Source organism: Hemiscyllium ocellatum, chromosome 40, assembly GCF_020745735.1.
Source record: "Hemiscyllium ocellatum isolate sHemOce1 chromosome 40, sHemOce1.pat.X.cur, whole genome shotgun sequence".
Lineage (NCBI taxonomy): Eukaryota > Metazoa > Chordata > Chondrichthyes > Orectolobiformes > Hemiscylliidae > Hemiscyllium > Hemiscyllium ocellatum.
This window is the reverse complement of record NC_083440.1, coordinates 1,807,033-1,830,306: the sequence shown is the minus strand read 5'-3', so window position 1 is coordinate 1,830,306 and position 23,274 is coordinate 1,807,033. Positions and strand designations below refer to the sequence as shown.

Below are 23,274 nucleotides of genomic sequence, written 5' to 3'. Positions count from 1 at the left end.
GTCCTTGCATGGTATTTTATAAACTACATTAGTTTTGCTGATGTTGGGTATCGGCTCCTTTGTCCTGGTGAGTTGTTGTCTGAGCGTGGCTGTTGGTTTGTGTGCCGTTATGAGTCCTAGGGGTCGCAGTAGTCTGGCTGTCAGTTCTGAAACGCTCCTGATGTATGGTAGTGTGGCTGAAACGTTTGCAACAAAAACTTCCAGCTCGGCGAACAGAACCACAACAACGAGCACCCGAGCTACAAATCTTCGCACAAACTTTGAACACTTACGGGCGAGAGACGCTGAGAGAAACCGGTTTCCTGGTGGGGATACGGGTGATGTGGGAGGTTACAAACTGGGGCCATGGACCAAGTCAACCAAGGTTTTGTGTCTGATCTCTCTCCCCTGTCTGACCCCTCTCTCTCTCTTGCATCCGCCCTCCCCCTGCCCTCCCCCCGTCCCTGTAGGAGTGGGATGCCCGGGCAGCCGCAGCCAAGAAGGAGTATGAGAAGAAGATGGAGGAATATAAGAGGAGTGGGAAAGCCGAGTCCTTCCAGAAGAAGAAGTAAGTGGAGAGAGTCCTCCCCCCGTCTGTGTGTGTGGGTGTGTCTGTCTCTGTCTGTGTGGGTGTGCCTCTGTCTGTATGTGTGTCTGTGTCTTTTGCTCAGTGTCTCCTTCACTGACCCCCCTCCTCTGTGACCCTGAGCGACTGACCTGCTGCCTGTCTCTCTCTTTCTTTCTCTCTCTCTCTCTCTCTGTGTAGGGACGCCCAGAAAACCAAGCCGAAGGGGAAAGGTGGGAAGCAGGCCGCTCCCAGGAACGCCGTCTCAAAAAGCCCCGTCAAGGGCAACGGGGACAGCTTCAAGAGCAAGGAGTTTGTGTCGAGTGATGAGAGTTCGTCCGAGAGTGAGGTGAGTGTGAGGGACAGTGGGAAAGCAGGGCTGTAACCAGGACTGCTCCTCAGTCAGCAGCAGGAGGAGGAGGAGGCAATTCAGCTCCTTGATGTCTGCACCCTCGTTCAGTAACATCCAGCTACTCCCCCCACCCACCCGCAATTCCCCTGGGAAACTCCCCTGTCCAATTCCCCCCTCCTTCAGGGTGAGCTGTGGTCCTGGATTCTCCCGCAAGGGGGCGAGCATTGTCCCAGGATTGATCCTGTCTATTCTGATTGGGAGACACTGGGGTGACTAAGTTAACACTCACACCACACCAGGTTAGAGTCCAACAGGTTTATTTGGAAGCATTAGCTTTTGGAGCACTGCCCCTTCACCAGGTGGTTGTGGAATAGCACTCCGAAAGCTTCTAATTAAACCTGTTGGACTCTAGCTGAAAATGTGTTGCTGGTTAAAGCACAGCAGGTGAGGCAGCATCCAAGGAACAGGAAATTCGACAGAGTCCTTCATCAGGGCTCTGGCCCGAAACGTTGAATTTCCTGCTCCTTGGATGCTGCCTAACCTGCTGTGCTTTAACCAGCAACACATTTTCAGCTCTGATCTGCAGTATCTGCAGACCTCACTTTTTACTGTTGGACTCTAACCTGGTGTTGTGTGACTCTTAACTCTGTCTGCTCCGGTAACCTGTCGTTCTCCAACAGCACAGAGTTGGGTGCAGATCTCCCCAACAATGAGACTCCTGCACCTCCCCTGAGCTATTGCATACACCTTCAGCGTGCCTAGTCCCATACGCAGTGCTCTACAGAGACTGTATAGCTACTACCCAACCTCCCTACTCTTGGATTCAACTCTCTCCCTCTCCTCCCCCGGCTCCCGCCTGCCCCTTATGGCACTAACCCCCTGAGATTCGTGCACTCACACACCCAGATCTTTCTGCATAGGAAGGATGTTGTGAAACCTGAAAGGGTTCAGAAAAGATTTACAAGGATGTTGCCAGGGTTGGAGGATCTGAGCTACAGGGAGATGCTGAACAGGCTGGGGCTGTTTTCCCTGGTGTGTCGGAGGCTGAGGGGTGACCTTATAGAGGTTTATAAAATCATGAGGGGCGTGGATAGGATAAACAGGCAAAGTCTTTTCCCTGGGGTGTGGGACTCCAGAACTAGAGGGGCATAGATTTAGGGTGAGAGGGGAAAGATATAAAAGAGACCTAAGGGGCAACTTTTTCACCCAGAGGGTGGTACGTGTATGGAATGAGCTGCCAGACGATGTGGTGGAGGCTGGTACAATGACAACATTTAAGAGGCATTTGGATGGGTATATGAATAGGAAGGGTTTGGAGGGATATGGGCCGGGTGCTGGCAGGTGGGACTAGATTGGGTTGGGATATCTGGGTCAGCACGGACGGCTGGGACCGAAGGGCCCGTTTCTGTGCTGTCCAGCTCTGTGACCCAGTTTCGATAATAGGCTTCTTATTTATTCTCCCTGCCAACCTGGGCACTTCCTCATGGAGTCTGACAGCACGGAGACAGGCCCTTCAGCCCAGATGGATCCATGCTAGCCTAAATAAATGTCCATCCAGGCCAACCCCATTTCCCTGCACTCGGCCCTGGTCCTTCTCATCCAAGTGGGGATTAGCGTGGATGGACAGTTTGGTTAGCATGAGCCCATCTGGGCTGAAGGGCCTGTCTCTGTGCTGTCGGATTGTCTCTCCTTAGAATAAAACCTCCCGTGATTGTGATTGTAAAATTTCCTGGCGAGCTCTTGCATAAGAACGTGGTGCAGGAATTGGCCACTCGGCCCTTCCAGCCATTTAGCTGACCTCTTCCTGGCCTCACCTCCGCTTCCCCGCCCTCTCACCGTAACCCTTCGTTACTTTCCTGTTCAAAAGTCTCTATCATCGCCTTAAAAACATTCAACAGGACAGCCTCCACTGGGCTGAGTTGGAAATCCCACAACCCCAGGTTAGAGTCCAACGGGTTTATTTGGAAGCACTAGCTTTCGGAGTGACGCTCCTTCATCAGGTGGCTGTGGAGAATAAGATGGTAAGACGCAGAACTTATAGCAAAAAGTTTAGTGTGATGTAACTGAAATTATACATTTCAAAAGACCTGGATTGTCTAATCTTTTTGAATGACCATGTTGGTTCCTGTTCGTGCATGAACTGAAATCAAACAAAACTATGTGAATCCATCAATCAGCAAGATTCTGTCAATCTCTTTTTGTTTAGAAATAGGATCAGTCTGAACATTGGGGTACAGACAGCCTCACACAGGGCACCTCACACCCTCAATGCATTATCTGGGACGACAGAGCATCTTATTGTTAAAGCTCACTTGAGAATGTAACCTTTTAAAATTAATGTCCATTCTAAAAGACTTTACAAACAATCCAGGTCTTTTCCAATGTATAATGTCAGTTGCATCACGCTAAACCTTCTGCTATAAATTCTGCGTCTTACGATCTTATTCTCCACAGCCACCTGAAGTAGCAGCACTAGTGCTTCCAAATAAACCTGCTGGAGTATAACGTGGTGGTGTGGGATTTCTAACTCTGTACACCCCACTCCAACACCGGCATCTCCAAATCATTAATGAGGCAGGGAATTCCACAGATTCCTCAATTCAGTCCGAAATCTGCTCCCCTTTATTTTAAAGCTCGTTCAAAGTTTGTGTGAAGATTTGTAGCTCGGGTGCTCGTTGTTGTGGTTCTGTTCGCCGAGCTGGGAATTAAAGCTAATTCCCCAGTGGAAACCCCGGCTTTGATCTTATCCATTCCCTTCATCAGTTTAAATGTTTCTGTAAGATTCCCACATACTTCTAATCTCCCAACGAGTCTCGTCCCAGTCAGCTCCTTCTCTCCTCATCCCCCTAAGAACTGCAGATGCTGGAAATCCGAAGCTAAACTCAGCAGGTCTGGCAGCCTCCGTGGAGAGAATGCCGAGTTAACGTTTCAGCTCCGATGACCCTTCCTCAGCCCTTCTGGAGACGGGTCACCAGATCTGAAATGTTAACTCTGCTTTCTCTCTGCAGAATGCTGCCAGACCTGCTGAGTTTTTCCTTCGCGTTGTGGATACGATGCAGTGACCCGCACGCCCTCTGACAGTCCGTCCTTTCTCAACCGAGGAGACCAAGACTGTACCTGGTTATCTCCCTCTTTAGACCGAATAGTCCTGTCAGGTTACTGTTAAGGACCTGTTAACCAGACTCATGAGGGAGTAGGGATTGTATTGTTCCCATCCCGACCCAAACTGTGCCTCCGGAATTTGGACCACCCTCTATATCTTTGAGCATCACGAGCTGTCTGTGAATAACTTCATAATTTCTGAGCTGTTTTCCCCAAGCCAGTTAAACCACCTCGGTTGTTTTCCCCCTTGTCACTCTTCTGTTAAAGACTCTAGTTTCAGACCCGTGTTTCTCACCCCCCCCCTCCCCGTGGGTGGGTGTGAGATAGCGTCACGTTATGATCACTCTTGTCTTGAAATGGCAGTGAGTGTGAAGCCTTCGATCTCTCCTGTTTAATTACACATGACTGGGCCCACAACAGCCTGCCTGTGTGTACTGTGTACTGGTCCAAGTGCACCCAGTGAACTCAACCCCCCCCACCCCCACCCCTTCGGCTGTGTTTGTCAGTGTGTCCCCCCCCAGTGTGTTTTAGACATCAGTACTAAGACCACCACTGCCTTTCTCACAGACCTCAATAAATTCTGGTTGTGCCATTTCTGCACTGTGCAGGATACTGTTCTCATTTACTTGGTGTCTCTCTGTGTCTCCCCCCCCCCCCCCCCCCCCTCTCTGTCCCTCCCCCCCCCGTCCCCCCTCTCTCTCTGTCCCCCCCCCTCTCTGTCCCCCCCTCTCTCTCTGCCCCCCCCCCCCCCTCTCTCTGTCCCCCCCCCCCCCCCCCTCTCTCCCCCTCTCTCCCCACAGGGCTCTGAGAAGGCAGCCAGTACTCCAGTCAGCTCTGAGGAATCTGGCTCTGACTAACCGTACGGGTGAAGCTTTCGTGGTCGATGTGCTGACAGTCCTTCACTTCTTTTTATTTGCTCCCCCCCCCCGCGATATCTGTGAGTCGCCTGACCTGAGAGTTTCAATAAAGTGTATGTTTTTTCAATAATCTCTCGCTTTCTGTTTGAACACCCACTCCCCAGTAACCCCCCCTCAGTAACAGCAGTGTGTACCATCCCGGGATAAAACAGCCCCCTCCCCCTGGATTGACCCCACACCCACAAACATCCCCTCACTCCCAACCCCCAACCCCCTCAGTAACAGCAGTGTGTACCATCCCGGGATAAAACAGCCCCCTCCCCCTGGATTGACCCCACACCCACAAACACCCCTTCACCCCCCCCCCCCCCCCCCCCAAATGTCTTCAAGGCAGAGATTGATAAATTCTTGTCGTCTCGAGGAATTAAGGGCTAGGGGGAGAACGCGGGTGAGTGGAGTTGAAATGCCCGTCAGCCATGATTGAATGGCGGAGTGGACCCGATGGGCCGAATGGCCTTACTTCCGCTCCTATGTCTTATGGATGCTCCTGTCTTGCTGCACCTCTCCCTTTTGCTGACCGTTCCGATAATAATCCGTCTTCCTGTCCAAGCCACCTTCCCCCAAACCAAAGTCAGCTGGAACAGCCACCCACTGCCAGCCTTGCCAAACACCCGCGGTATGGGCAAGTGCCCCTGCCCTCCATTACCGCGGTTACCCCCTCCCTCCCTCCCCAGTCACAGTCCAAATAAAGAGTTGGGAGTTTAGTTTTCCGAAGGATTTTATTGAGCGTTTTGTGAAGATACTGCAGTGGAACATCGGGAATGGTGTTCTGTGGAAGGTAACAGGAAGGATTACTCCGTTCGGCGCCTCAGGACCCCTTCTCCTGGCCTGCTGGAGAGGGAAAGCAGGTTTACGCACAGCAAGATCCCACTGCCATGTTAACGATGTTCCTTGGTTCCAGGAAGGAACATGGTGCACTTTTTCCGAGACCGGTGGTGGTCACATACCTGGGAAGGCCTGTAGATGTTCCACCTGTGGGACAGGCTGGGGAAGGGGCTGAATGGCCTCCTGCTGTTCCCCCTGTGGGACAGGCTGGGGAAGGGGCTGGATGGGTGATATGCGAGGGGTGTGGAGAGAGTGAAGCTGGGATGATAAATGGAAAGGGGTTTGTGGGAGAGAGACAGACAAACGGAGACGGTCACTTGATTTCGTCAAACAGCTTCTTCCCCGTCTGGACGTCTCTGAGCTCGGCCGACTTCCCTGAACAGGCCAGAGGCTGGTATACGTTCATGTGGATATAATCATCGCCACGACCTACAACGATCTGCGGAGGGTACAGACGGGTCAGAGCGAGCTGAGGGCACCATTCATTCAGACAAAACACCTGCTCGGCCTTTCGATACTATCCCATTCCCCCAACCCCTCTGAGCACCTTCCATTCCCCACCTGACAGGAATCCGGCGTCAAAGTACTTGACGGCCCCACTCTCCTGTGCAGACAGTGAGGAACAGGCCATTCGGCCCTTCAGGTCCATACCGCGGTGCTCTGAATGGCATCCCACCCAGATCCACACCCCTACCCTGTCCCTGTAACCTCGCACCCCTGCATTTCCCACAGCCAATCCCACCCTAACCTGCACATCCCTGGGCACTATGGGACAATTCCCCACGGCCAATCCCACCCTAACCTGCACATCCCTGGGCACTATGGGACAATTTCCCACGGCCAATCCCACCCTAACCTGCACATCCCTGGGCACTATGGGACAATTTCCCATGGCCAACCTACAATAACCTGCACATCCCTGGGCACTATGGGACAATTTCTCATGGCCAACCCCACCCTAACCTGATCATCTTTGGACCGTGGGAGGAAACCGGAGCACCCAGAGAAAAATTCTCCTTTTCCTTCTCTTGAGAGTGCAGCTTGGAATTCTGAAACGGTTTGCCCACGTTCCGGACTGACCCACAGGAGGAATCCTTCTTCCCAAACGATCGGGAAGTCCACGTTTGGAGCACTTCATGCGTTTCTGGTCTGCTGGGCCTGGGATTTAGGAGAATGAGGGATGATCTCACAGAAACCTATAAAATCCTGACGGGACGGGCAGGCTAGATGTGTGGGAATAATGTTCCGGATGGTGGGGAAGTCCTGAACTCGGGGTCTCAGCCTAAGAATAAAGAGGTAAGCCATTCAGGAGTGAGGTGAGGAGGACTTCCTTCACTCGGAAAGTTGTGAACCTGTGGAAATCTATCCCACAGGGACCTGTTCATTCGATATCGTCAAGAGGGAGCTGGATGTGACCGATGGGGCTAAAGGGATAATGGGTACGGAGAGAGGTTGGGAGAGTGGGACACTGACATTGTATGGTCAGCCATGATCGTACTGTCCGGTGGGTCAGTCTCAAAGGGCCGAATGGCCTACACACAGTACTGGAGATGTGATCTCACTGACACCCCGTATATCTGAAGCCTAACCTCCTCACTTTCAGGTTCAGTTTCCCTTTGTAATAAAGGGTAGCCATTTCCTTTGAAGGGGAGCCAACTCGCGGAACATTCCAGATAACACCTCCCGGGAACACCCGGATCGACCAAGCCCACCGCCCCCGTGGCCGAACACTGCAACACCTCCTCCCTCCCACTCTGCCGAGGGCAACATGATTCCTGGGTGTCCTCCATCGCCAAATCCAAGCCGCCCCACGCCTCATCTCCCACCTGGGGACCCTCCAACCACACGGTTTCCTCATCTCCCCTGCCCCCACCTGATCCCAGTTCCAACCCTCCAACTCAGTACCCCACCCGAACCGTCCTACCTGCCCTTCTTTCTTCCCACCTATCTGCTGCACCCTCACCTCTGACCTATCACCTTCGCCCCTCACCTTCAGCACCAGCCCCTACAATTCCGAACATACGTTCCCACCCATCCTGGGGTCACTGGGAATCGAACCGACTGTGACTTCTCTCCCGCTGCCTGAGTGGTTGGTGTGAATTGGGAAGGATTGACCTGTGACCTGTCAGCCACACTCTCAGTTTTCCCCTGGCCAGCCAGTCTTCATTCAATGTTGAGAATGTGAGCCCTCTGATACCATGGGCTTTCCTGTGGTGTAAGAGTCTCTGATGTGGTACTTTATCTGAAATCCCAATATCTCACACCGACAGACTGCCTGTCAGCCACAGAACGTGTTAACCCTTCAGAGAATTACAGTAAATTTGTTCAACACCATTTCCCTTTCAATGCTCTCCACCAAAACTTCCTGACGAACTCGGTGAGGAGCACTTCAGGGCCCGGGTTCAGAGACATTCCTCACTACTGAGCACAGCTCCACAGGTGCCTGGTTCATTTCACCCACCGCATTCTTAAACACAGCCGTTATATTCACAACTTTACAAACATGAGCGCACGTTTGGGCAAGTTCAGTTGTAACCAGCACACAGGCTAACTCTTTAACAACCTTTGCAGAGACACCGACTCCCGATCTCTGTAACCCCTTCCAGCCCCTCTCCTATCTCTGTAAACCCCCAAACCCCCTCCCTATCTCTGTAAGCCCCCACACCCCCTACCTATCTCTGTAACCCCCTCCAGCCCCTACACCCCCTCCCTATCTCTAACCCCCTCCAGCCCCTACACCCCCTCCCTATCTCTGTAACCCCCTACACCCCCTCCCTATCTCTCTAACCCCCTCCAGCCCCTACACCCTCTCCCTATCTATGTAACCCCCTACACCCCCTCCCTATCTCTGTAACCCCCTCCAGCCCCTACACCCCTCCCTATCTCTGTAACCCCCTCCAGTCCCTACACCCCCTCCCTATCTCTGTAACCTCCTCCAGCCCCTACACCCCCTCCACCCCCTCCCTGTCTCTATAACCCCCTCCCTGTCTCTGCAACACCCTCCTTATCTCTGTAACCCCCTCCATGTCTCTGTAACCCCCTCCCTGTCTCTGTAACCCCCTCCCTGTCTCTGCAACACCCTCCCTGTCTCTGCAACACCCTCCATGTCTCTGTAACCCCCTCCCTGTCTCTGTGACCCCTCCTTATCTCTGTAACCTCCTCCCTATCTCTGTAACCCCCTCCCTATCTCTTTAAATCCTCTCTATCTCTGCAACCTCCTCCCTATCTCTGTAACCCCCTCCCTATCTCTTTAAATCCTCCCTATCTCTGCAACCTCCTCCCTATCTCTGTAACCCCCTCCCTATCTCTGAGACCCCTCCTTATCTCTCTAACCCCCTCCAGCCCCTACACCCTCTCCCTATCTCTGTAACCCCCTACACCCCCTCCCTATCTCTGTAACCCCCTCCAGTCCCTACAACCCCTCCCTATCTCTGTAACCTCCTCCTTGCCCTACACCCCCTCCCTGTCTCTGTAACCCCCTCCCTGTCTCTGCAACACCCTCCTTATCTCTGTAACCCCCTCCCTGTCTCTGTAACCCCCTCCCTGTCTCTGTAACCCCCTCCTTATCTCTGTAACCCCCTCCCTGTCTCTGTAACCCCTCCCTGTCTCTGTAACCCCCTCCCTGTCTCTGTGACCCCTCCTTATCTCTGTAACCTCCTCCCTATCTCTGTAACCCCCTCCCTATCTCTTTAAATCCTCCCTATCTCTGCAACCCCCTCCCTCTCTCTGTAACCGCCTCCCTGTCTCTGTGACCCCTCCTTATCTCTGTAACCTCCTCCCTATCTCTGTAAACCCCTCCCTATCTCTGTAACCCCCTCCCTGTCTCTGTAACCCCTTCCCTGTCTCTGTAACCCCCTTCCCTGTCTCTGTAACCCCCTCCCTGTCTCTGTAACCCCTTCCCTGTCTCTGTAACCCCCTCCCTGTCTCTGTAACCCCCTCCCTATCTCTGTAACCCCTCCCTATCTCTGTAACCCCCTCCCTGTCTCTATAACCCCTCCCTATCTCTGTAACCCCTCCCTATCTCTGTAACCCCCTCCCTGTCTCTATAACCCCTTCCCTGTCTCTGTAACCCCCTCCCTATCTCTATAACCCCCCTCCCTGTCTCTGTAACCCCCTCCCTTTTCTCTCTAATATCCCATGACTCTGCCTTGACGTATACACACCTTAAGAGCGTAGTTCATTCCAGCCACCACCTGACTCCGGTAAGAGATTGCGTGAAAAATCTCGAATTTGCAATTCAGTTTACTTTCAACTTGCGGCTTAAACTGCAAGAAAGTTTCAGAGAGAAAAAAAAATCATGAGTCAGTCCTGGGGCAGCGCTGGGCGGCCATCTCAGCTTTCCTTCCTCTCTGGGATCTTCCTGTGCCCAGGATGGACCCCACCCTGAACCGTTTCCCCATGGCATCACTGATCACCAACCTGAGTGAGCCCCTCGCTGGCCTGGCTCTGATGTCCCACCTTCTGGGACCGTTACACAGAACAGAGAACAGGACAGCACAGAACAGGCCCTTCAGCCCACCATGTTGTGCTGACCCCTGATCCTCATGTACGCGCCCTCACATTTCTGTGACCATATGCATGTCCAGCAGTCTCTTAAATCTCCCCAGTGACCCTGCCTCCACAACTGCTGCTGGTAACGCATTCCAGGCTCCCACCGCTCTCTGTGTGAAGACCCTGCCTCTGACATCCCCTCTATACTGTCCTTTTATTAGGGAGAGAGACAGCCCGGGAGTGTTTGGGAGCTGCAGAAGGCATTCCGAAGGAGAAAGGCTGACCTTCTGGGCTAGGTCCTGGATTTCCTCACTGACAGCCTGGACTGTCCCATAACCACCCATAACATGCTGGCCGGGGTCCATATTCTCTCTGTCTCGCCCCTCTGTCCGTCGGTCTGTCTCGCTCACGCTCTCGGTCTCTCTCTCGCTCTCTCTGTCTCTGATTGCAATTCTGAATCCTGCGCGTATTAAACTTACCTGATACCAGCCGCTCCCCTCCCTCAGGCCACCTGTCTGCCCTACCTCAACATTCCTCTCTCTCACACGTTCCCACCTTTTTAAATCTCACATTCCTTCAGAGTCACAGAGATGTACAGCGCGGTAACAGACCCTTCGGTCCAACCCGTCCATGCTGACCCAGATATCCCAACCCAATCTAGTCCCACCTGCCAGCACCCGGCCCATATCCCTCCAAACCCTTCCTATTCATATACCCATCCAGATGCCTCTTAAATGTTGTCATTGTACCAGCCCCCACCACATCCTCTGGCAGCTCATTCCATACACGTACCACCCTCTGGGGGAAAAAGTTGCCCCTTAGGTCTCTTTTATATCTTTCCCCTCTCACCCTAAACCTATGCCCCTCTAGTTCTGGACTCCCCAACCCCAGGGAAAAGACTTTGTCTATTTACCCTATCCATGTCCCTGACAGTGCTGAGGGAGTGTCACACTGTCAGAGGGTCAGTGCGGAGGGAGTGGGCACTGTCAGAGGGTCAGTGCTGAGGGAGTGGGCACTGTCGGAGGGTCAGTGCTGAGAGAGTGGGCACTGTCAGAGGGTCAGTGCTGAGGGAATGCCGCGCTGTTGGAGGGTCAGTGCTGAGGGAGTGGGCACTGTCGGAGAGTCAGTGCTGAGGGAGGTCGGAGGGTCAGTGCTGAGGGAGTGGGTACTATCGGAGGGTCACTGCTGAGGGAGTGGGCGCTGTTGGAGGGTCAGTGCTGAGGGAGTGGGAACTGTCGGAGGGTCAGTGCTGAGGGAGTGCTGCACTGTTGGAGGGTCAGTACTGAGGGAGTGCAGCACTGTCGGAGGGTCAGTGCTGAGGGAGTGGGCACTGTCGGAGGGGCAGTGCTGAGGAAGTGCCGCACTGTCGGAGGGTCAGTGCTGAGGGGGTGGGCACTATTGGAGGGTCAGTGCTGATGGAGTGGGCACTGTCAGAGGGTCAGGGCTGAGGGAGTGGGCCCTGTCAGAGGGTCAGTGCTGAGAGAGTGGGCACTATCGGAGGGTCAGTGCTGGGGGAGTGGGCACTGTCAGAGGGTCAGTGTTGAGGGAGTGGGCCCTGTCAGAGGGTCAGTGCTGAGAGAGTGGGCCCAGTCGGAGGGTCAGTGCTGAGAGAGTGGGCACTATCGGAGGGTCAGTGCTGGGGGAGTGGGCACTGTCAGAGGGTCAGTGCTGAGGGAGTGCCGCGCTGTCGGAGGGTCAGTGCTGAGGGAGTGGGCCCTGTCGGAGGGTCAGTACTGAGGGAGTGGGCACTATCGGAGGGTCAGTGCTGGGGGAGAGGGCACTGTCGGAGGGTCAGTCCTGAGGGTGTGGGCACTGTCGGAGGGTTAGTGCTGAGGGAGTGCCGACTGTCGGAGGGTCAGTGCTGAGGGAGTGGGCACTATTGGAGGGTCAGTGCTGATGGAGTGGACACTGTCAGAGGGTCAGGGCTGAGGGAGTGCCGCACTGTCGGAGGGTCAGTGTTGAGGGAGTGGGCACTGTCGGAAGGTCATAGCTGAGGGAGTGCCACACTGTCGGGGGGTCAGTGCTGAGGGAGCGGACACTGTCGGAGGGTCAGTGCTGAGGGAGCAGACACTGTCGGAGGGTCAGTGCTGTGGGAGTGGGCACTGTCGGAGGGTCAGTGCTGAGGGAGTGGACACTGTCGGAGGGTCAGTGCTGAGGGAGTGGACACTGTCGGAGGGTCAGTGCTGAGGGAGTGGGCACTGTCGGAGGGTCAGTGCTGAGGGAGTGGGCGCTGTCGGAGGGTCAGTGCTGAGGGCGTGGGCACTGTCGGAGGGTCAGTGCTGAGGGAGGCAGGCTCACTGCCTGACGCTGCCTCAGAGCGGGAGGATGCTGGCAGGTTGACAATGTGTCTCAGATATTTCCCCAGGCCGACAGAAACAGAACGTGTTTGAACCTCTCACGGGGAGGGGATTTTGTTGAGCTGTCTGTTTTTAATGCAGCGTGATGCTGGGAAAATAGCAGGAATTTCCAAACTTCTGAAAAACACCATCGCTTGGAGACTGCGTCAGCGTTCCCACACCCAGGAGCAACCGCAGAGTGCTGGCTCAGAGAGGGATCACTCCCAGATATCACACCAACCACACCTCAGCTGCAGCACAAACTCTGTCGGGTCAACCTCGGCAAATCTTTCAATCCTCAGTTCCCTTGCAACATCATTCCAGACTCTCCTGAATGACCCTCCCTCCCCCACACCCTCAGGCAGCACGTCCCACACCCTAACCCCTCGAATGACCCTCCCTCCCCCACACTCTCAGGCGGCACGTCCCACACCCTAACCCCTCGAATGACCCTCCCTCCCCCCACACTCTCAGGCAGCGCGTCCCACACCCTAACCCCTCGAATGACCCTCCCTCCCCCACACCCTCAGGCAGCGCGTCCCACACCCTAACCCCTCGAATGACCCTCCCTCCCCCACACCCTCAGGCAGCGCGTCCCACACCCTAACCCCTCGAATGACCCTCCCTCCCCCACACTCTCAGGCAGCGCGTCCCACACCCTAACCCCTCGAATGACCCTCCCTCCCCCACACTCTCAGGCAGCGCGTCCCACACCCCAACCCCTCGAATGACCCTCCCTCCCCCACACTCTCAGGCAGCGCGTCCCACACCCTAACCCCTCGAATGACCCTCCCTCCCCCCACACTCTCAGGCAGCACGTCCCACACCCTAACCCCTCGAATGACCCTCCCTCCCCCACACCCTCAGGCGGCACGTCCCACACCCTAACCCCTCGAATGACCCTCCCTCCCCCACACTCTCAGGCAGCGCGTCCCACACCCCAACCCCTCGAATGACCCTCCCTCCCCCCACACCCTCAGGCAGCACGTCCCACACCCTAACCCCTCGAATGACCCTCCCTCCCCCACACTCTCAGGCGGCACGTCCCACACCCTAACCCCTCGAATGACCCTCCCTCCCCCCACACTCTCAGGCAGCGCGTCCCACACCCTAACCCCTCGAATGACCCTCCCTCCCCCACACCCTCAGGCAGCGCGTCCCACACCCTAACCCCTCGAATGACCCTCCCTCCCCCACACCCTCAGGCAGCGCGTCCCACACCCTAACCCCTCGAATGACCCTCCCTCCCCCACACTCTCAGGCAGCGCGTCCCACACCCTAACCCCTCGAATGACCCTCCCTCCCCCACACTCTCAGGCAGCGCGTCCCACACCCCAACCCCTCGAATGACCCTCCCTCCCCCACACCCTCAGGCAGTGCGTCCCACACCCCAACCCCTCGAATGACCCTCCCTCCCCCACACTCTCAGGCAGCACGTCCCACACCCCAACCCCTCGAATGACCCTCCCTACCCCACGCTCTCAGGCAGCACGTCCCACACCCTAACCCCTCGAATGACCCTCCCTCCCCCCACACCCTCAGGCAGCGCGTCCCACACCCTAACCCCTCGAATGACCCTCCCTCCCCCCACACTCTCAGGCAGCGCGTCCCACACCCTAACCCCTCGAATGACCCTCCCTACCCCACGCTCTCAGGCAGCACGTCCCACACCCTAACCCCTCGAATGACCCTGTCTCCCCCACACCCTCAGGCAGCACGTCCCACACCCTAACCCCTCGAATGACCCTCCCTCCCCCCACACCCTCAGGCAGCACGTCCCACACCCTAACCCCTCGAATGACCCTCCCTCCCCCCACACCCTCAGGCAGCACGTCCCACACCCTAACCCCTCGAATGACCCTCCCTCCCCCCACACCCTCAGGCAGCACGTCCCACACCCTAACCCCTCGAATGACCCTCCCTCCCCCCACACTCACAGGCAGCACGTCCCACACCCTAACCCCTCGAATGACCCTCCCTCCCCCACACTCTCAGGCAGCACGTCCCACACCCTAACCCCTCGAATGACCCTCCCTCCCCCACACCCTCAGGCAGCACGTCCCACACCCTAACCCCTCGAATGACCCTGTCTCCCCCACACTCTCAGGCAGTACGTTTCAGACCCTTCCTCAGGCATCGTGGTGATAGCTGAAGGGGAGGTGGTCGCCTTTTGGGATTATCTCTGGAGTCTTTATCCAGGAACTGCGTTCACGGCGCCCAGACCTGCATCCGAACATCACTGGTGTGTTGTGTATTTAATAAAAGTCAAGACGTGGATTTAATTTGTGGGGATGTGACAGCGTAGTGGTGTGGTTCCTGTTCCGGGGAACTGAGTTAGTGCCTTGCACTGACTGATGGTTTAAGTTTGAGTGCAGCATTATCTGGAGTTAACAGTTCACTGATGATCGTGAAACCATTCTCGATTGTTGGAAAAACCTACCGAGTTCATTGCTGTCTTTCAGGGTAGGAAGTCTGCCATCCTGACTGGGTCTGGCCTATATCTGACTTCAGACCCACAGCAACGTGGTCGTCTCTCACCTGCCCCCTGAGATGGCCCAGCAACAAACCATTCAGCTCTACCAATCGCCACAGTGCCTTAAAGAAGTGAAACTAGATGGACCAGGTGGCATTGAGCTCGGTCCCAGAAAAGACAAGGGTAAAAACAGCCCCATTACCCCTGCAGAGTCCTCCTGACTGACATATAGGGGGCGTGAGAGCCAGCCCAGTGCCAACCTGGGGAGAGCGGTCTCTCAGATGAATCATGGCATCACCGTCATCCTCACCGGATCATACATAGAACATAGAACATAGAAAAATACAGCGCAGTACAGGCCCTTCGGCCCTCGATGTTGCCCCAATCCAAGCCCACCCAAACTACACTAGCCCACTATCCTCCATATGCCTATCCAATGCCCGCTTAAATGCCCATAAAGAGGGAGAGTCCACCACTGCTACTGGCAGGGCATTCCATGAACACTCAACCCGCTGAGTAAAGAATCTACCCCTAACATCTGTCCTATACCTACCACCCCTTAATTTAAAGCTGTGCCCCCTCGTAATAGCTGACTCCATACGTGGAAAAAGGTTCTCATGGCCAACCCTATCTAAACCCCTAATCATCTTGTACACCTCTATCAAGTCACCCCTAAACCTTCTTTTCTCCAATGAGAACAGCCCCAAGTGCCTCAGCCTTTCCTCATACGATCTTCCTACCATACCAGGCAACATCCTGGTAAACCTCCTCTGCACTCGTTCCAGTGCCTCCACATCCTTCCTATAGTATGGCGACCAAAACTGCACACAATACTCCAGATGCGGCCGCACCAGAGTCTTATACCTTACAGACCCCACCATCACCCTCTCTGGGTCTGTCCTGCCCCCATCGGCAGAGAGGGGGTGGGGCACACTGCCGGGAGGGAGTTACCCTGGGGGTCCCCAGCATCCACTCCGGACGCCATGGAGTCTCACGGCTTCGGGTTGAACTCCACGTCTCCTGGTGATTTCCACGTCTTGTTCTCCCTCGGCTGATGAAGCGTTAGGTCCCCCCCTCCGATGTTGAACAGCACTTGGGGGGGGGGAGCACTGAGGGTGGTAAGGACACAGCATGTTCTCTGGGGTGGGGGAACTAAACGCCCCACCACCAAGAGGGGCTGGGCAGCACCATGACTGACTGAGCTGGTCGGGTCCTCAAGGACATCGCTGCCAGACTGGGGTCTGCGCCAGGGGGTGAGGGAACCGAACAGGAGGGAAAAACATTCCTCACCCCCCCATCCTTACCAACCTGCTGGCTGCAGATGTATCTGTCCGTGACCGTCTCGGTGAGAGAGACCCTCGCACTGTCCATGTGAAGACCCAGTCCCACCGTCACACTGACAATACCCTCCAGAGTGTTGTTCATATACAGCCCGACAACACAGACCCTTCGGCCCTTCCAAAGCTAGACTAGCAGAGTAGTAACGTGTTGCTGGAAAAGCGCAGCAGGTCAGGCAGCATCCAAGGAGCAGACGAATCGATGTTTTGGGCATGAGCCCTTCTTCAGGATTCTCCTGCTCCTTGGATGCTGCCTGACCTGCTGCGCTTTTCCAGCAACGCGTTTTCAGCTCTGATCTCCAGCCGCTGCCAGTCCTCACTTACTCCCAGCACAGAGTAGTAATCTCAGGATTGTTACCGATGCCTAGTGAGGTTCGGAACAGAGAACGAGGGCTGCTGAACACGTAGCTGCTGGGCTGGTGGAGGAGGGAGGGCTTCAGGTATGTGGGCTTTTTGGGAAAGGTGGGATCTCTGCAAGAAGGATGGGTTCCATCTACACTGGAGGGGCATCACTATCCTGGGCACGGGCTATTCCAGATCTCTTCGGGAGGGTTTAAATTGGGGTTGGGAACCAGAGCTACAGATCAGAGGATGGGACAGACAGATATAGTGTGCGAAGAGTCCGTGAGGAGGGACAGGCACTCAACAGGGTAAAGCTGCAGTCCGTGTGATGGGTTGGAGTGTCTATATTTTAATGTATCGGGGTTAGGGTGACTAACTGAGAGCATGGAGCACTATTTGGAAGGGTGAGGTGCTGGCCATTGGGTATCACAGGGGCAGGGATGGGTTGTTGGATGTTCCGGAGTTTAGATGTTTCTAAAGGACGAGGAGGGGAAGGGGGGGGGTGGGTAAAAGAGGTTGGGGGAATGGCATTGCTCATCAGGGATAGTATCACAGCCGCAGACAGGGAGGGGGTCGAGGAGAGTTTGTCAGTCTGGGTGGAAGGCAGGACCAGGAAAGGAGTGGGGGGTTTCTCCAGGTCTCTCAATAACAACAGGGACACGGAGGAGCAGAGTGGGACACAGATGTTGGAAAGGTGCAGAGGGAGCAGGGTGGTTGTCGTGGGTGACTTCAACTGCCCTGATATTGATTGGAACCCCCCCCCCCCCCAAAGCTAATAGTTTGGATAGAACAGATTTTGTCAGGTGTGTCCAAGATGGATTCCTGAACCCTCCAACCACAAGGGATGAGCTCAGATTTCTCCAGTTTCCTCATTCCCCCTCCCCCCACCTTGTCTCAGTCAAATCCCTCAAACTCAGCACCGCCTTCCTAACCTGCAATCTTCTTCCTGACCTCTCCGCCCCCACCCCACTCCGGCCTATCACCCTCACCTTGACCTCCTTCCACCTATCACATCTCCATCGCCCCTCCCTCAAGTCCCTCCTCCCTACCTTTTATCTTAGCCTGCCTGGCACACTCTCCTCATTCCTGATGAAGGGCTCTGGCCCGAAACGTCGAATTTCCTGTTCCTTGGATGCTGCCTGACCTGCTGCGCTTTTCCAGCAACACATTTTTCAGCTCAATATCTAGACGTGCCGACTTGAGGGGAGGCCATATTGGATTAGGGACATGGGGGTTTGGTAATGAATCAGGTCAGAGGTCAGATCTCTCTCGGTGGGAGAGCATTCTGGTGGGAGTGACCAAAGGCTTGGAGAGGGATAGGAGGAGAGAGTTTGGGAAAGTATTTAATTGCGGGAGGGGGAATTGCAATGTTATTAGGCAGGAACCGGGACCTCCAGGGAAATGCACGACACAAATGTGGATGTTGGTCAGGGAGAACTTGCTGTGAATGCTGGAAGGGTTTGTCCCACTGAGACAAGGAAGGGATGGTAGGGTGGAGGAACCGTGGGTAACAAGGGATGTAGAGCACCTAGTCAAGAGGAAGAAGGAAGCTCGCTTCAGGTTGAGGAGGCAAAGATCAGACAGGGCTCTAGAGGGTTACAAGGTAACTAGGAACGAACTGAGGAATGGACTTAGGGGGGCTAGAAGGGAAAGCTTTAGCGGGTAGGATTAAGGAAATCCTCGAGGTGTTCTACACTTCTGTGAGGAACCAGATGATGGCCAGGGTGAGGGTAGGGCCGGTCAGGGATAGTGGAGGGAACTAGTGCCTGGAGTCGGAGGAGGTAGGGGAGTTCCTTAATGAATACATTGCTTCAGTCCTGAGAGGGACCTTGTCATTTCTGAGGACAGGGTGAAACAAATTGAAATGCTACAACAGGCTGATGATGGGAGCGAGGGCTTGTAATTTTGAAATTTTGAAAACCGTAAGGATAGATAAATCCTCTGGGTCAGACGGGATCTACCCGAGGAGAATACAGGAAACGAGGGAAGGGATTGCTGCGCCTTTGGTGATAATCTTTGCGTCCTCACTCTCCATTGGAGTAGTGCCAGGTGATTGGAGGGTGGGAAATGTTATTCCCTTGTTCAAGAAAGGAAATAGGGATAATCCTGGGAATTACAGACCAGTCAGTCTTACATCAGTGGTGGGCTAGTATTGGAGAGGATTCTGAGAGACAGGATTTAGGATTGCTTGGAAAACCCTAGATTAATTAGAGATAGTCAGCATTGTGAGGGGCAGGTCAAAACCTGACAAACCTTATTGAATTCTTTGAGGATGTGACACAACACGTTGAGGAAGGTAGAGCAGTGGATAGACTCACAGAGTCATAGAGATATATAGCACGGAAACAGACCCTTTGGTCCAACCCGTCCATGCTGACCCAGATATCCCAACCCAATCTAGTCCCACCTGCCAGCACCCGGCCCATATCCCTCCAAACACTTCCTATTCATATACCCATCCAAATGCCTCTTAAATGTTGTCATTGTACCAGCCTCCACCACATCCTCTGGCAGCTCATTCCATACACGTACCACCCTCTGTGTGAAAAAGTTGCCCCTTAGGTCTCTTTTATATCTTTCCCCTCTCACCCTAAACCTATGCCCCTCTCGTTCTGGACTCCCCCACCCCAGGGAAAAGACTTTGCCTATTTACCCTCTCCACGCCCCTCAGGATTTTGTAAACCTTTCTTGCGATTTACAAGGAACAGTTATAAATGAAGGGCATGACAATTTTAAAAACTTTACGACTGGCAAGCATTTCCAGCTTCTGTCGTCTTGAAAGAGTAAAAAAATCAGGAAGCAAATACAACATGGACCCTAGAACAATCCAACACAGAACAGGCCCTTCGGTCCTCGGTGTTGTACTGACAGTGAACTATTCTCCCTCCACTATCCCATCATCATCCATGTGCTTATCCAAGGATTGTTTAAATCTCCCTAATGTGGCTGCGTTAACTACATTAGCAGGTAGGGCATTCCACCCCCTTACCACTCTCTGAGTAAAGAACCTGCCTCTGACATCTGTCTTAAATCTACCACCCCTCAGTTTGTAGTTATACCCCCCTTGTACACACTGACGTCATCATCCTAGGGAAAAGACTTTCACTCTCTCCCCTATCTAACCCTCTGACCATCTTGTATGTCTCTATCAAATCCCCCCTTAGCCTTCCTCTCTCCAACGAGAACAGACCCAAGTCCCTCAGCCTTTCCCCATAAAACCTTCCCTCCAGACCAGGCAACATCCTGGTAAATCTCCTCTGCCCCCTTTTCCAACGCTCCCACACCCTTCCCGAAATATGGGGGCCAGAACTGTACACAATATTCCGAGTGTGGCCGCACCAGCCATCTGGATTTATTACCTAGTTCCATTAAGCTGCAGTTCTGACGACTTAGACCAGACCTAAATCATTAGCACATGTATTTTGGGAAGGCAAACCTTAGCAGGACGTATCCATTTAATGGTAAGGTCCTAGGGAGTGTTACTGAACAAAGAGACCTTGGAGTGCAGGTTCATAGCTCCTTGAAAGTGGAGTCGCAGGTAGATAGGATAGTGAAGGCAGCGTTTGGTATGCTTTCCTTTATTGGTCAGAGTATTGAGTACAGGAGTTGGGAGGTCATGTTGTGGCTGTACAGGACATTGGTTAGGCCACTGTTGGAATATTGCGTGCAATTCTGGTCTCCTTCCTATCGGAAAGATGTTGTGAAACTTGAAAGGGTTCAGAAAAGATTTACAAGGATGTTGCTAGGGTTGGAGGGTCTGAGCTACAGGGAGAGGCTGAACAGGCTGGGGCTGTTTTCCCTGGAGCGTCGGAGGCTGAGGGGTGACCTTATAGAGGTTTATAAAATTATGAGGTGCATGGATAGGATAAATAGACAAAGTCTTTTCCCTGGGGTGGGGGAGTCCAGAACTAGAGGGGCATAGGTTTAGGGTGAGAGGGGAAAGATATAAAAGAGACCTAAGGGGCAACTTTTTCACACAGAGGGTGGTACGTGTATGGAATGAGATGCCAGAGGATGTGGTGGAGGCTGGTACAATGACAACATTTAAGAGGCATTTGGATGGGTATATGAATAGGAAGGGTTTGGAGGGATATGAGCCGGGTGCTGGCAGGTGGGACTAGATTGGGTTGGGATATCTGGGCCAGCATGGACGGGTTGGGCCGAAGGGTCTGTGTCCGTGCTGTACATCTCTCTGACTCTATCATGACTGGCGGGGTTTCACCAAAAGCAGTGTTTGTCTCATTAAAACTGTTAAGCCGTCATTGTAACCAACTGCTCTAAGCTCAATGCCTTCTGCTTTCAGGATCAATGTTTGTAATTGTTTTTCACTCTCATTCAGCCTCCTCCGCGTCAATCTTTTATCATCTGCATTGTTTAAAAATTGACCGAAGGGTCGGACTGAGAATAGCTCACAGGTCAGCACAACATCGAGGGCCGAAGGGCCTGTTCTGTGCTGGATTGTTCTATGTTCTAAATAAAATAGGAAAAAGACTCTCACTCTCTCCCCTATCTAACCCTCTGAGCATCTTGTATGTCTCTATCAAATCCCCCTCTTCGCCTCTCTCTCTCTCTCCAATAAGAACAGACCCAATTCCCTCAGCCTTTCCCCATAAAACCTTCCCTCCAGACCAGGCATTTCCAACTCAGGCCAGCGATGTCCCCCGGAAGGAAAGCTTCCAGGTGACGGTGGTCCCAGGTATGTGCTAATGTGGGTCTGGAAGATATTGAATAAGATCTTGGGCAAATTCCCGCAGTTATTCCGTGGATCGTACACACTGCTGCTCCTAAGCATTGGTGGTGGAGGGATTGGATACTTCAGTACACACTTTCTGCATTACTTGAAAGGTCTCCCACCCAAGATACAATGCAATTACCGATATCTGGGTCAGCATGGACGGGTTGGGCCGAAGGGCCTGTTTCCGTGCTGTACATCTCTGTGACTTTACAATTAATCCCGCGTCTGTCCGTAACTCCAACACTGGAAGGCTCACTCGTACTTCCCTGGCATTCTGAGGCAAGATATTTTAAAAATAATTGTCTGGTTGGAGACCTCAGCTCACACAAGCTCTAACCACCCCCCTCCCAGCTCTTGGTTACAGAGTCATTGGTCTGAGATGTTCCTCTCAATCTTTCCCTACTCAAAATGGAACAACCTACATATCCCTGCACATCCTATGCATACTTTGAAGTCAAGCTACAAAGCATCATCATCTGCCCATAATCATCCTTTAAAGCCCCAACATCTGTACACACCGTCAAAAAAGACTGAAGGCTACAAGCAAATTCGCGGTTGGGAATGGTCAGGCCCGACTTGCTCACCTGTTTGAGAATTCCAATTCACCTCTTTCCCAGCTCACCCAGAACCTGATATCACCACCAAGAGCTAGCAAGGTCAGTCCGGTTTTATAATGTGAGAAAGACCAAGTGTTAGCGAGGGACCGTTTCCTGATGAAGGGATTTTGCCCGAAACGTCGGTTTCCCTGCTCCTCGGATGCTGCCTGACCTGCTGTGCTCTTCCAGCACCACACTGATCCAGAGTCTGGTTTCCAGCATCTGCAGTCATCGTTTTTTATCCTATTCTGGTGTAGCCGGGAGTGGAGGAGTAATCAGCGTAAATACGAAACGCTGGTGCGGCCACACTTGGAATATTGTGTACGGTTCTGGTCCCCCATATTTCGGGAAGGATGTGGGAGCGTTGGAAAGGGGGCAGAGGAGATTTACCGGGATGTCGCCTGGTCTGGAGGGAAGGTTTTATGGGGAAAGGCTGAGGGACTTGGGTCTGTTCTCATTGGAGAGAGAGAGAGGCTAAGAGGGGGATTTGATAGAGACATACAAGATGCTCAGAGGGTTAGATAGGGGAGAGAGTGAGAGTCTTTTTCCAATTTTATTTAGAACATAGAACACAGAACAATCCAGCGCAGAACAGGCCCTTCGGCCCTCGATGTTGTGCTGACCTGTGAACAATTCTCAGCTCCTCCCCCTACACTATCCCATCATCATCCATGGGCTTATCTAAGGATTGTTTAAATCTCCCTAATGTGTCTGCGTTAACTACATTAGCAGGTAGGGCATTCCACCCCCTTACCTCTCTCTGAGTAAAGAACCTGCCTCTGACATCTGTCTTAAATCTATCACCCCTCAGTTTGTAGTTATACCCCCCTCGTACACACTGACATCATCATCCTAGGGAAAAGTCTCTCACTGTCCACCCTATCTAATCCTCTGAGCATCTTGTATGTCTCTATCAAATCCCCCCTTAGCCTCCTTCTGCCCAATGAGAACAGGCCCAAGTCCCTCAGCCTTTCCCCATGAGACCTTCCCTCCAGACCAGGCGACATCCTGGTAAATCTCCTCTGCACCTTTTCCCAACGCTCCCACATTCCAGAGCTTACCTTAAAAAAAATCAATGAACTTCATCTCTACCTGAAGTTTTGTCATTCACTCACGAGTCGCCATCACCGAACAGAGTAGGTGGCGCCAACTTAGAGAATTCTGGGATATATCCCCTGCTCCATTTTTGTTTTTGACAGCAGAGCTTACCTCAGCTCAAGTGAG

General features: G+C 53.5%; 2 protein-coding genes across 2 annotated transcripts in view; one reads left to right on the top strand and one right to left on the bottom strand.

Annotated features, from left to right (window-relative positions):
- Nucleotides 1-4,985, top strand: part of LOC132834521 (FACT complex subunit SSRP1-like) — a 36,845-nt gene extending 31,860 nt beyond the window's left edge. Inside the window, exons 14-16 of the mRNA XM_060853441.1 lie at nucleotides 450-547; nucleotides 746-893; nucleotides 4,799-4,985. Coding sequence (XP_060709424.1) covers nucleotides 450-547; nucleotides 746-893; nucleotides 4,799-4,855 — 303 coding nt within the window. The 3' untranslated portion in view covers nucleotides 4,856-4,985. The remainder of the gene's footprint in view (nucleotides 1-449; nucleotides 548-745; nucleotides 894-4,798) is intronic.
- A 630-nt stretch (nucleotides 4,986-5,615) lies between these two features.
- Nucleotides 5,616-10,686, bottom strand: LOC132834535 (stefin-C-like). Its single transcript, XM_060853459.1, has 3 exons — nucleotides 10,516-10,686; nucleotides 9,904-10,005; nucleotides 5,616-6,179 (listed from the first exon to the last, which is right to left on the bottom strand). Exons 1-3 carry the CDS (start codon nucleotides 10,594-10,596, stop codon nucleotides 6,054-6,056), a joined length of 309 nt encoding a protein of 102 aa, XP_060709442.1. The 5' UTR covers nucleotides 10,597-10,686; the 3' UTR covers nucleotides 5,616-6,053.
- Nucleotides 10,687-23,274: the final 12,588 nt, after the last annotated feature.